The sequence below is a fragment of the Triturus cristatus genome, chromosome 7, assembly GCF_964204655.1.
Source record: "Triturus cristatus chromosome 7, aTriCri1.1, whole genome shotgun sequence".
In the NCBI taxonomy this organism is placed as follows: Eukaryota; Metazoa; Chordata; class Amphibia; order Caudata; family Salamandridae; genus Triturus; species Triturus cristatus.
The window spans coordinates 571076068-571091154 of record NC_140590.1 but is presented as its reverse complement, the minus strand read 5'-3'; the positions used below and the strand labels follow the sequence as shown (position 1 = coordinate 571091154).

The 15087-nt window shown below is 45.8% G+C and overlaps 1 protein-coding gene across 3 annotated transcripts in view; it reads right to left on the bottom strand.

The window, feature by feature from the left end:
• The window catches only part of ACSF2 (acyl-CoA synthetase family member 2), a 720413-nt gene that overhangs the window by 90950 nt on the left and 614376 nt on the right, over positions 1-15087 (bottom strand). For all 3 annotated transcript variants that reach the window (XM_085617105.1, XM_085617107.1, XM_085617106.1), the window contains exon 11: positions 14343-14450. In XM_085617105.1, coding sequence (XP_085473231.1) covers positions 14343-14450 — 108 coding nt within the window. The remainder of the gene's footprint in view (positions 1-14342; positions 14451-15087) is intronic.

The following is a 15087-nucleotide window of genomic DNA, read 5'->3' as shown; positions in this document are numbered from 1 at the left end:
TATTTTGAAAATTTCGCGAGGATTCATCGACCGGCGCCAAAGTTATTCCAAATAGAATGTTGCGGATTTCCTATGGAAACAGGGTCCTAACTATAACTATCTACTGGCGACCGCCAGTAGATAATATATATATATATATATATATATATATATATATATATATATATGTGCGAAAAACAACACCGCCCCACTCCTTTGCTCTCTGCAGTGCGGGTGCGCCAATTGCGCGGGCGATAGCGCAAATAAATCCTGCCAAACACCAAGTCTCTGGAAAAAACGTGCGGCGCACTCGGGCTCAATCCAAAGAAATTAACTTTATTCGTTCTTCTCCGTGAAGACTAACACACGCGTTCCGGCACCCTGGCCTTCGTCAGTGTTAGTTTTTCATGTTCAAAACACACATATAAATAATAAGTACGGTCATTGGTCAATGGGACTAGCAAGTAACATCGACAAAGGACTTCACAGTTGGTTAACCACAATTCATCGTAACCAAAGCGGCCATATTTGAATTACCGCACAGACATGTAAATCATGTATCGTACCTCCTAGCACGTCATTGGAACACAATTAACATCTATATATAAACAATGTCATAACAATAGTTATCCAAGAAATTAAACATGTGCAATTCATGTACTGTATTTTCAGTCAAATTAATTTTTGTGACCAACCAATGACATGACTAACTGTATCTGTGGCTACAAGCATCTGGCTCCCAAACATTTGGAATGTACAATTGCGCCCACCAATGGGCGTAGCCACAGCTAAAATGCACGCGGTACAGACCTAGTTCATTAACTACCGGTCCTGTCGATGGTGCTTTATCAAACTAAATGTTAGAGAAGAGAAGGACGAAAAGATAAAGGGCATTCACTCAATCTATGCAAAGTATGTACAAAAATGCATCAATAATTCAAAGAACGCAAAATTGAGCCCTCCAATGGGCATACTCAATAAAGACATTCAATAAACAAACAGGAAATGGGAGGAAAACACTCAGTTCACAGGCATTTCTTAACCAATAGTAATGCTATACAGAAAAATGGAAACTGAAAATAGTGCAAGGAAAACTCAGCCAATGAAGGACCATAATTCTTCCTCCATATTGAGGCCCCCAGGGGTGCGTGTCTGCAATTCAATGATGAAACGCGCCTCTAATTGGCGTAGCTCTCTTACTCTGTCTCCTCCTCTTTCAGTGATGGGGACCTGGTCCAGACAAAAATAGCTGAGTTTATCACTACGGGATTCATGCTTATCTGCAAAGTGCCTGGCTACAGGGTATGCTGTGTCATGGTTCGTGATTGCCCGTGTGTGCTCCAAAACACGTTTCTTAGCAGGGTGAATGGTACTCCCAATGTATTGGAGACCACACGGGCAAACCAGGCAATACACAACAAAACTGGTATTACAATTAAGAAATTTGTTAATGCTGCGTGTTCCTATTCTGCCTGGAACACTATATTCTTTCACCTTTTTGCTGTTTTTGCAAGCTTTGCAAGAGGCACATGGGTAGAAACCTAACGGAGTGTTTTTGGGAACCTTATCAGTAAAGTGACTACGTACCAACAAGTCTTTTAGCGACTTGCTTTTACGATAAGTCACCTCAGGCTTGCAAGATGCATCTTGACCAATAATGTTATCGGTCTGTAATATACTCCAATTCTTTTCTACTAGTTTTCTTATAATCCCAGCCTTGGTTGAGTAGCCTAGAATAAGACGGGGACCACCCGGATCATCTTCTGCTTGGGTCGATTTGGATTGTTCCATACCAAGGAGGGAGTGTCTCTCAATTGATTGCACCTTGAGGGCAGTTTCGCTCAGGAGAGTGTTAGTGTAACCTCTTTGTCTAAACCTTCTGAGCGATTCACTTGCTGCCTGGGTGTAATCTATGGGGAGTGTGCAATTCCTTTTAAGACGCAACAACTCCCCATAGGGAATGCTGTTAATGAGTGACCGTGGATGTTGACTAGTAAAATGTAAGACTGAATTCCCTGCGGTGGGTTTGCGGTAGAGCTTGGTGCAAATTTTCCCATCTGCTACAAATACTAAGAGGTCTAGGAAGGGTACCTCAATCTTACTCATCAAGCTGGTGAAATGAAGATTCAGAGAATTAGTATTAAGAATATTGATATATTCTGTGGCTTCATCAGGAGTACCCTTCCACACGATGAACAAGTCATCAATGTAGCGCGCCCATAGGGCAATTTTGTCAACCCATACCTCGTTGCCCTCCGCCCAGGCCACGTGCTTCTCCCACCAGCCCACGAACAAGTTTGCGTAGCTGGGGGCGAAGCACGTGCCCATCGCGGTACCTTGGGTCTGCAGGTACAGCTGCCCACCAAACAGAAAAATATTGTTGTGCAGACAAAATTCAGCAAATTCAAAAAGCATAGTGTTGTGCATCTGATATTTCAGGGGTCTAGCTTTAAGAAAGTATTGGAGTGCTCCTAAACCGTCAGTTTGTGCAATACAAGTGTATAAACTGGTTATGTCCATAGTGATAAGCACAAAGTCCGGTTCCCACTGTATTTCCTGAATGCGTTTAATGAAATCTGTAGTGTCCTGGATGTAAGAACTTAAATCCTTAACCAGAGGGAACAGGAAATGATCAACATAGATAGAAACTTTTTCGAGTAGACTCTCTTTGCTGGAAACAATGGGACGTCCTGGAGGTCTCAGGGTGTCCTTGTGGATTTTAGGTAAATGGTAGAATGTAGGTAAAACCGGACTGTCCACTTTAAGGAACTGAAATTCATCTTCCTCCAGGATGCCACTGTTCCTCCATTTATCCAGCAGTTTGTGAAGTGCTAACACACTGGTGTTGTATCTCTCCCTTTGGATTTTTAAATAACTTGAAGAGTCACCCAAAAGGCGTAGGGCTTCGCCTCGGTAGAAGTCTTTGGACATAACGACTACATTGCCGCCCTTATCGGATTGTTTAATAACAATGCCAGTGTCTTCTCTGAGGGTCTTAACTGCTGTCCATTGGGCTTTCGATAGATTGAAGAGGCGTTTTTAGTGTGTTGTTGTGGTTTATCTTGCATGCGTAGAGTATTCAGATCCTTAATCATAGAATCATGAAAGCAATCAATTGCATCAAAGGGCATTTTCGGGATAAACCTCGATTTCTTTTTGAATTTGCTTTTACCACTTGTCTGTCCAATCCCAAGATGCGGGAGTCCGTCCGGCTCCTTTGTTGTCATTTCCATTTGCAAATCATGTAAGGCTTGAAGTGCCTCAGAGTCATGTCCTGTGAGCTCGTCCGTTGATAGATATGCTGAGGTTGGAGAAGGCAAGGTTGGATGCAATTTGAAAGTTTTCTGTAACTTTAATTTGCGTATGAAACAGTATAAATCAATTCGTGTTTGTACATAGTCCCATTCAGAAGTTGGACAGAATGTGAGACCTTTCTCGAGAACTGAGATTTCATCCTTGGTCAGTGTTCTCGTGGAAAGATTAATTACTGTTTGCTTATTTATTTCCTGTTGATCCCACGCTTGCCTCTCGTCGTTCGGGGTGCTCCACCCCCTCTTACGTTTCTTGCCCCCTCTCCTGGTTTTCCGATGCTTCGGTCTGGGGGTTTCACTTGTTGCGGATACCTTCTCCATGATTCTTTCATGATTTCGTATTCCCTGGGAAAATCCGGTTCCCTACCGCCACTCGCACCTTGGTCCAACGGAGTGACTTCAATTTCTGCTTGTTCGATTTCAAACTCAGACTCAGATGTATCCCTTTGATCCAATACTCTGCTTCTAGAGGTTGCTGACTGCAGGGTTTTCCTCGGTGCATCATACTTCCTGGCAAACGTCAGAACTCTCAGCGATTCATAATCCTGTTGGTCTCTCGCAAACTTGCTTTGTTTGCGCCTTTTAATGTCGTTTTCGTATGAGATCAATCTACTTTTCATTTGACTTCTCAGATTTTCTACCTCCGAGTGTTCCCCCAGAGTAGAGATATGTTGCTCAATCTCATTGATTTCATCCAGGAGTTTAGTTCTGTCGCTTTTGGCGTATGTAATCAATATTTGTACCATTCCTTTGGAAGATGCCACCGTGTGCTCTGCCCAGTCTTTTAGTAAATTAGGGTCCGGATTTTCATATGAAGGGATGGTGTAAATCCGGAGTCCCCGAGGTATGCGGCCCACATCCAGATACCTCTGTAGGGAGGTCGCCTCCCACCACTTCCTGATTTCTTTTTCATAGGTGCGTTCCAACTTAGTGAACCACCCTTTCAAATTTTCTGGCCTTCTGTCAGTACCTGTGCCTGCATCCGAAACCAACCCAGATGCAGCGCCCTGAAAGACCAATTCAGCTGCTTCCAGTCTTTCAGCATCGCTGAACATCGCTCTTCACAGAAGCGAACGAGATAATGTGAATATATTAAGACTGCAATATCAGCGATAATCGCCGGAGCCACTGCGCACTTGCCGTAAATCACCTAAATTGTAATGAGGGCTTACAGACGGACTCACCGGGTTGGTAGAACTACTTCGTGTTCTACACGCCAGCTGATCGGTATGTGTGTCCACTGTGTCTACCGGGGCTTGGTGAGGAGTCCAGTCAGCCAATCCATTCCCGCAATCTTGCTTCGAAGAATTGCACACATCCAGGTCACGGCGGAGCAAGGTCTCAGTCCATAAGGGAAAAACAACATCGCCCCACTCCTTTGCTCTCTGCAGTGCGGGTGCGCCAATTGCGCGGGCGATAGCGCAAATAAATCCTGCCAAACACCACGTCTCTGGAAAAAACGTGCGGCGCACTCGGGCTCAATCCAAAGAAATTAACTTTATTCGTTCTTCTCCGTGAAGACTAACACGCGTTCCGGCACCCTGGCCTTCGTGCGCCTGGACTGTTTCCTTTGCTCCCCTTCCATCCTACCTATCATCTCAGACACGGACTATTTAGGTAGAACCATATCAGATCATGACGCCCACACATTAACGATCCGATGGCGCCCGCCACACCCTCCTGTCCCTAACTGGCGCCTCCCTAGGGATAGTCTTGATGACCCGGTTTTTAAGCACACTCTAGCGGACCACATCCGCCACTATTTCCAGGAGAACACAGGCACGGCCACTACACGCGCGCAGGAGTGGGATGCCTTCAAGGTCGTAATGCGTGGTACCTGCATTCGCCACATCACGGGAGTCCGACGGGTTCTGGAGCGGGACATCCAGAAGGCGAAACAAGCGTTAGCCGAGCTTACCAAAGAGACCAACCCGGCTAACGCCACGCCGGCTCAGATAGCTGGCGCCGAGACGGCTTACGCGGAGGCGCTGGCAAGTATGCGCCGATATAATTTCGCGGCGTATGCAGCTCGGGTCCATAAAGAGGGCGACCGGGCGGGCACGTTATTAACATGGCTTGTTAAGCAGGATTCGACTCTTCCGCCCATCACGGCCATTCGTAATGCTCAAGGCACCCTGTTCTACTCGCAGGACTGGATTCTCAAAGCCTTTCAGGAGCATTACACGCTATTATATGCCAGCCAACCCGCCCCCCCCGGTATCGGACGACATCCTTTCCGATCTTCTAGATCGCTTCCAGCTACCCCACATAGATCTTGACACACGCCAAGACCTCGACGGGCCGATCAAGGCGACCGAAATTAGGCACGCAATGAAGGCGCTAGCTACCCACAAGGACCCTGGTTTAGATGGCCTTCCGCTAGAATGTTATCATGCCTTCGCGTCCCAATTAGTCCCCCAGCTGGAGTCACAATTCCAGGCAGCCCTAGACGAGGGGGCTTTACCCCAATCCATGTGCGAATCAGTCATAGTGTCCCTTCTCAAGCCAGATAGGGACCCTCACCAACTGGGCTCCTATCGACCCATAGCCTTATTGCCAGCAGACTATACATTTTACAGGAAAATCCTGGCGGATAGGTACGCTACGGTCCTTCCGCAGCTAATCCACCCGGATCAGAATGGATTCGTCCCAGGCAGGCATACCTCTTATAACATCCGGCGGCTGTTCCACGTCCAGGACCAGATACGGGATCGGTTCCCCCGGGCAGCGTGTCTGGTGCTGGACCTCGAAAAAGCGTTTGACACTCTCTCGTGGGCCTACCTGTTTCGGGTCCTGCAACGCATGGGCATAGGACCCAGGCTACAAGCCTACACTCAGCTCAGCTACTCCGCGCCCATCTCCAGAGCGCGACTAGGCTCCCTTATTTCGGCCTCCTTTCCAGTCCGTCGTGGCACCAGACAAGGATGTCCACTCTCCCCCTTACTTTTCGCCATGGTGATGGAGCCTTAGGCGACTCTCCTCCGCGCCGCGGGTGAGGAGTGGGGTATCCCAATAGGCGATTCCACCCACTCAGTATCGTTATATGCTGATGACGTGCTTATATATGTCCGGGATATTACAGCCGATTTAACTCCTATACTGCGTATCCTACAAGACTTTGCAGAAGTGGCGGGACTCAAAGTCAACTGGCCCAAATCCACTGTCTATCCCCTGGTGCAGGCTATGCTCCACTGTCAAATACGAATGGGTAACGTGGACATCTCGTGGAGCCCCCAAGCGGTTCGCTACCTAGGAGTTAGACTATACCATACACCGCAGGATATATACGAGGGGAATTATCGCAAACTGCTGGCTAGCATTCGATCCTCTGTCCGCTTTTGGAAAGACCTTCCACTGGGGGGGATAGCGGTCGCAAAAATGATCCTCGTTCCGCGCCTGCTATATCTCTTCTCCAATCTCCCGGTAGTCCCCCCACGATCCCTATTTCGTGAGCTCGACGCCCTGCCGGGGACTCTCATCTGGGGGTCTGGCCGCCTGCGTATTGCTCTGGCAAAACTGCAGCTGCCCCTTGACCAAGGTGGGCTAGCGGCCCCATCATTTGAGGCGTATTTCTTGGCAGCCCAACTACAGTGGGTGTCTCGCTGGACGGCGAGTCGGGCGCAGAGGGAACTGATCACTACGACAGGGCACATTCAAACTCCTACTATTCACCGTATGTTGTTACCAGGGGCAGCGCCGCTGCCGACTAAGCCCCTCCAAGTGATGACTGCGCGCACCTGTCTGGCACGTATTCATCGTATGAATCGGGCTGCGCCCCTGTACTCCCCACTTCTGCCACTGATAGGGTTCCCCAAGGGCCGGGTACATTACACAGAGAGATTGCTGCAAATATGGACGAATCACGCCGTGACGGAGGTGGGGGCGTTGTTTTTTGAGGGACAATTGCAGACTTTTGAAGCGCTTATCGACGACTTCGAACTTCCCAGGGGACAGTTCCTACTGTACAGACAACTCCTAACAGACTGCTGCAAGCTGTGGTGCGCGATTGACACGGAACCCCCCACGCCTCCGGTAATCCGTGCGATCCTGCAGATGGGGCCAGAGCGCCACTTAGTCACCTGGATCTATAAAGCCATACGGACTCTAAAACAACCCACACTTGCACCCCTCAGAGAACACTGGGAAACCGACTTTCGCAGACCACTACATGACAGGGAATGGACCAGGGCCCTTGAGCATACCAAGAAGGTATCTCGCAATTACCGCTTTAAGAATATACAATTGCACATCCTGCATAGGGCATACCTCACTCCCGAAAAATTGCAGAAGTATTTCCCTGACAGCTCGTTTGCTTGCCCCAGGTGCCTGGAGCCCACTGCCTCTTTCATACACATGTTCTGGGATTGTCCGACGCTTTATAGTTACTGGCACGCAATCCACACCGCCCTTCGCACAGTGACGGGGCTACAGGACCTATATACATGGGAGGCTAGCGCCCTGGGCATCCACAAGCGACATAAGCACATGAAAGTAGAGAGGCGGTTTACTTCCTTGGTACTCCTCCTGGCCAAACGGTGCATCACCATGCACTGGAAGACACTGGAGGGGCTGCCCCTAGCGGCATGGGTGGGCGCAGTCAAAAAGTGGGGTAAGGCAGAGGAAGAGCTACTCCGAGCGGAGGAAGCCCAGGGATTTCGCAAACACCCGATTTCCCTGCCCTGGGCTTGCTACTGCATTCCTTCGTGCAGGATACGATAACGGTGGCGGGACCACGAGCGATTGGTTCCCCCGGGGCTCCCATGGCCCAGGAGTCCACCCAGGGAGATGTACAGGGGGTCCAGACGCCCGGCGCGTCGTAATTGCAGACCGCGACTGTTCCTTCATCACGCCCTCGCACGGGCAGTGATCAGCGCTCCCGCCTCCCTCTTCCCCCTCGCACCCGCGTAACCCCAACAACATACCTTGCAATGGTATAGCTCTCAGGCGCAAGATTAGTAGTGCTCATCCTCTGTGACACAGTGCACCCCCAGTTTATATATCCCCAGTTTGTTTATGGTTAACATGTGGCTGCAATCCCATAGCCCCTATGATAAAATACAAGGGGGAATAGACATACCCCACAGCCCCAGCAAGGCGCAGCGACCACCACGCAAGCTGGTTGGGTATACTTCGGCACAGGCCTCGGGGGACTGCTGTCAGCTCATAGAATGAGCGGGGGCCTACATACTCTAGGCTAACATGCTCAGAAGTCCACATAAGGAGCGATTGAGCACTCTTGCTTGTCTGTCTATCTCAATCGCATTACCAGATGTGTTGTTGTATGTACCATTATATAAATGCCAATAAAAAAGGTTTATAAAAAAATATATATATCAGACATTTGCAGAGAGCAACACACACAAACGGGAAACACAGAGGAAGAGAAAAACGAAAAACCCGCCACAAAGGGAGAAAGCTGCGTTTGACACTATCTCATACTGCACCTCCTACTAGTTTGCTTCATTGGCTACATTCTCTTGGGCCTCACAGAGCTGTGCTTAGTGAACTTTCAAGCAGTCTCCTATGCCAAAATTCTTCTATTTGTGGGCTCTGAAATACCACCTACAGAAACTTCCACTTATTCAAAATGCAGCCACCCCCCTCATTCTGATTATTCTGTGTTGTCAACCTATTACTTCCGTTCAAATTTAGAAGGTCCACTAACTTCCAGGGCTTAAATGAACCCACTTTAAAGCACTTGTGGTTACCTACTTAGCCCAGCAAAGACTTGGAACGTCTTTCCTTCACAGTCTGTCCCATCACTATGGTCGTTCTCTGCAGCCGCATCCCTCATCACCTCACTGGGTTAGTACATCTAGATTTATTGGAGCAGACAAGGGATGGGTAAATCCTTACCAATTCTTGCCACCCAATCTCTGGAACAAGCTTCTCTCCTGTGGTGCCCCAATCCCTCAAGCTGCCTTAAACACGGCTACTCAATTATTCTATACAGCTTTCTGCATTTTCCCACATCCTGTTGGCAGTCCTCACTTCTGTGGCACGGTAAGCCCAGGCAGGGCAGCTGCTCACGCTTTACAAATGTATCAGTCAGTCATCAACCAAAATGTCCTCTTATGGACAGAGCTAGCATAACCTTAAAAAATTTCCCAATTTTGGCATCAGCGACACCAATATAATCTTCATGGCATGTGTAAAATGACAACCTCACCCAGCCGCTGAGGGTAGAAGGCAAGTCGCCTCAAGTGCTCTACCATTTTTTTTTCTCACGGAACACGTTCAGTCCCCGAAGGTGTTTGTTTCTATGTCATGGTTAATCTTATCGAATTCTAAACAATTCGCAAGATTCACAAATTCACATTTCACTTTTGACCGACATCTTTCAAGGAAGGTGTTTTTGTACTGGATATGAACATTTGCTTAGTCCTTTTTAGGTCGAGCCTAGCAGCAGCGCGCATACACTGCTCACTCTGTAAGACTGCTGTAGTAGAGTATGGGAGAGAAGCTGCGCCCGCTGTCCACCCATATTTTTAATTGGCTTGTGTTATTGTCTTTTGTAAATGCTGCCTTCGGATTAGTTAATAGGCTTTTAAGTCCCTCCTTTGTACGGCCTTGTCTTTATTTGGAACCACTCATGGCTACTGGCCCCTTTACTAGGTTGTTACACGGTACGTGTAATATTTTCTTTTTTTGAGTTTCTCCTACGTTAGGCACGGCAACGTGCAGAATTCGTACAGAATTTACTGCTGCGTCACTATTTCCCTTTGGGCTGGGGGATGGACATGGCGATGCTGCTACCCCAGATGCTTTTCCCATCTTTGTGCACCCCTCCCTTTCCTGTCACACCTCATGGAGTTCGGTCGACATGTTTTTAACACTAGTCATTGGCTGGATGGAATAGAATCTAACAACCCATTTCGATACTAGATGTGCTACAACCAGACACCGATGTATATTTTTACAATGACATGCCACCATGCTGTGTGTAAGGAGATACAAATGACATCTGCAACAGATAGTACTTTTTGAATCTGGCCCATGATATATGTGCAGAATCCGTAGGATTTTGAGCTTGGTAAGGATGCGTTGAGTTCCTTATCTCTGAGGGTTTTGTTATGCTATGAACAGACACATACTATTCAGAATCACAGCGTGGTGAACAGACGCAGGGACTACAGCCCACTTCCTCACGCCACTACTTGCTGACGTGTGACAAAATGTCACGCCCTGTAGCCTGTAATTACTTATGTATGAGGATATGGAAAATGTTACATTACGGTTTAAAACAATACCAAACAGATTTACAGAGAGGTGCAGTACATTAAACTAACATGCACATCCCATACATAAAAAAATAGGCCACACCAAAAAGGGCCGCATGTGGTAAACTTCAAAGTTATAAAATCTGTTCAAACACACGCCAGATGTCGAAGTCTAATGAAGATACTGCATACACATCTGGCAGAATTTTGTTCTAAAACTGTGCATCTCAGTAGGGCACCCACAATAAAAGATCGGGCCGCTCGTTTCCAAGGAATGCCATCAAAGTCTCGAGGTAGTTTAATTTGTATATAAAGCATGGCCCCATTTGATAGACACGAGTGCTAAATTCGTGCGTTGCCAAGTGACACAAACCTGCAGCACCCACGGGGAGCCCACTGCACATAACCGAGGTGGGAGATGAATAAAAGGTGCGCGCCATTTATTCCCTGTCTGCAGGAAGCACGTGCAAGCAGAGCACACACCGACATTAAGTAGCGGGGGGAAAAAATCGATGAAGTCTGTTTTTCAGTTTCACTGGCAGAAATGGAAGATTATTTATAACTTTAAATTTCATTAAAGTACACATTTCTGAACTCGGCATGTCCATATTTCAGAGCACCACCCCCATAGATATATCTATTTTTGTTCAACAAAAATACAGTTTCATATACACTTGTGCCGTTCGGAAACATATTTGTGCCTCTCTATAATTCTGGACATATCCGTTCTGTCAAGGAAATGTTTTTACTGCCCTTCTGCAAATCCCTGCCTTTGAGAGATTATATGCAATTGCAAGCACAGCTTAATTTAAAGAAAATGCAGAGGCAAATACAATGATTTCGTTTTTCTGAACCAAAACAAACTAGCTTCAATAACATAGTGTGACATCACCTAACCTAACTCGAGGTTATACCATGAGATAAATAACACAACACCATACCACTACACGGAACACGATTCAACTCCACATTTGTACACTCTACTCAATACCACATAAATACACCACACATAAAACCACTCACATTGCAACAAAGATACTCCAGACCATGCCACATAATTCCAATCTATAAACAATGGGGTGACCCTGTGTCCCTCAGAACCTGGGTAAGCTTATTATAAGAAAACAATGGTTCTGTCGGGTATGGGTAAAACAATTACTTTGTTGAAAAAATGAATCAAGGAAAAAATGGGAATCAATCAAGTTGACCACACAATCTCAAAGTACAAATCACGATTAGGCTTGTTTTGAAGGATGTGATGTCATTTTTTATATATAAATTGCATCATTTATATGAAAGAGCACAAATGACATTTGTAATGCAGGATTACCAAAGTAGTAAACTATAGAGTGAGTCAGTGAATTTGTGACAAGGTGACATAAGTGACCGAATTGTGCATAGTATATACAGTGAACGAATGCAGAAAAAACTTTTTATGTACACAATATACATGAGGAGGGCCAGTATCGAGGAAAATCACAATGACACTGTTTCACGGATAAATCAAAACATGTATGAAAAACAGGTCTCGCACTGGTCCTAACAGTTATCGTCGACGTTTCAACCCAATATAAGCGACTTTGAATCGTCATGTAGGGTCTTCATCAGGACATTAATATAAACGATGGCAACCTGCAAGAGCAAGTAAAGTACGTATCAATACCGTGTTGTGTAATTATTTAATTGTGTGATCCCGAGTGATAAAGGCCAAAACTCACCTAACCAGTGGTCTAGGATGGCCTGTCGCAGACAAAAGTTCACGCGTAGAAATACAGAGCGCCTCATCCGATGTAATCTCTGTAAGTCAAAGTAAAAACGCGTGTTGCCGTCAGTAACCAACACAGAGTCTGCGTCTTTAAATTGTGCGGCTACGAATAAGGGTTAATAGACTACAAGAATTGGCCTCTATATAGACTGATTCAGGAATTTAAGCGATGCAAACATCGGTTTAAGGAAAACAACTTCAGTGCTCAGAGAGACGCTCACCTTAACCGGCGTTGTTCTTTTAAGTAAAGCCGACTCCGGTGAATCAATTGCGTCGGAACCGATCCGAGATATACTTCCTATTAATATCTGGAAGGATGAACATTCAATGAGGATTGTTCACGACCGGGTAGGGCCGGGAGCACTGGAATAGGGGATGATTGCTTACTTGGGAAGAAAAGGAGCGAAGCGATTACGACTCACGCTGCAGCACCTCCTGTCTCAGTCGGAGGAAGCCGCAACTGACAGGCAGGCTGCTACATGAAGGTGAGCGGGGCAGTCCTGTCTGACGTTGACAGAGTGACGTGTCAGGAGGGTTGCCTAGCAACCACGGTCGCATCGGAGAATTGAGGCAGCTGGGGCAGAGCGCGCGCTATGCTGACGTGGACTGACACACAATGTGTCAATCAGCAGAGTTTAACTTAATTACTAAGCGAATGGATAGATCGTGCACTTTCCACACCACATAATTCAACACCAAACCACATCATTCAACTCAACAACACAATTACACAACACATACATCCAATCCACACAATTGCATACCACACAAAAAAAATACACTCCACTCCATACCACATAATTACAGTCCGCATAAATATACTCCATGCTACGTAACACTCCACATTAATACACTCCAAGCCATGGCACATAGTTCCACTCTACATAGTTTAACTCAGTGTCACACAATATCAAACAACACAGTTCAAGTTCACACAATTCCATTTCACTGCAGAAAATTCCAGTCCACAACACAGTTGCACTACACACCACATACACTCAATACACACCACATAATTCCACATCATGCCACGTAATTCAACACCACACCACATAATTTCACACAATACATGTCACTCCACAACACACAATACCACTACACATAAGTCCAGTACAGTTACTACCACATAATTACTATCCACATAATTCCAATACACACATTCATCCAGCATTGCTTATATTGGGTCACTTCAGGTCTTTCAGCACAGTTTCTTTACCATAACTTTTTTAAAAATCCAAACCTCTCCATTCAGTGTCTTCTGCGTACACAAGTGCAATCTCTTTATGCACCTATACATTTCTCTCCCCTTCATTCTCTCTCTCACACGTTCTTTCTACTACTCTATATAGAGTTCATTCAGCACTTCATATTCAAACTACCTATCTCTCTCAATCTTACTTTTGTATCTATTTTATACAGTTCTCACCTCTATCTATTAACCATGCCACATATTTCCAATACACAAATACCCTCCACTACATAATTTCACCCCACACAATTTCACAACTAACAATTTCAATGCAAACCACATAATTTTACTACAAAAAAATACATCCACTCCACTATAAACAAAAAACATATGTAAAACACAATATATTTTGCAACGCAAATAACTCTTAACTTTAACAAATGCGAGACCATTGCATTGCAAATGCTTGTTTAAGTACTATGTAAACAAATGGTCCTATTACACATTTGACACTATGATGTTTGCCTAATTTCATAACAGTGTAGGTAGGGATTGTAAAACGAGTAACAATCGGTGAAACTTTCAGACTTAACCACTAACGAGCACATCTGGAAACACTGCTGCATCTATCGCGACAGGACCATGAGTGGCGACGCAAGATGTTAATTAAGCGCAGACTTCGAAACTGACACGCACTACAAGTAAATCAACATTTCCTCTGCAGACAGGGCTCGGCCTGACCAGGAAGAGCGAGTGCTTGCTTTGGTGGCGTTTGCATAAGAATGACAGACGTTAAGGCACAGGTAAAAGAGGCTGCAAGCCGACCGTGCAGCCAGTCAAAAAGTGCAGAGCACTGCACCATACACGGGAAGGGTTACCTCAGTGTGGGGCGCGATGGCGCCAACAGTCTGTGTTTTCCGGAAGGAATCATCATATGGAAACCCCAGGAATGTGACGGGGCTGTTTTCTGTGCTTCCATAGGCAACCTGTAGCAAAAAATGCAAAAACGTCATAAAGAGTGCATGCATCAAACGAGTCAAAGACAAAAAAAAGCACAGCAAAGTGAAAGGAACGAAAACAAGCATTTGCAATGCAATAGGTCTCGCATTTACGCGAGTTTGAGCTATTGACATTGCAAATAATAATGCCTTTTATTTTTGTTTTTGTTTTAAAAACATAAATAAAAGGCATTGTTATTTACAATGCCAATAGCTGAAACTGTCGTAACTGCGAGACCTATTGCATTGCAAATGCTTGTTTTTCAGTGCCTTCACTAAGCAGCGAAAGAAACAGGGCATGCCAAGAATCAAGATATATGTTAAGCCGACTTGCAGATAGGTCCTTTCTGGTGGTGGTTTCACCTAGCACCCATTGATTTAATTGACCTAAAAGACTTGAAGAAAGAGAACACGTCTATCAGGGTAGATGGCACTTCAAAGTCAATCATCTAAGGAGTCCATGTCCATACGACCACTTCTTTAGTTATTAACTCAGCACAATTACTGAAAGATGACGGCACGCTTTACAAGGATCAACAAGCCAAAACACAAACAAGACTTGGAAGACATTTCCACTAGCTTAATCATCCGGGGCATTTTACCAATTTTGGACTTAAAAGGTTGG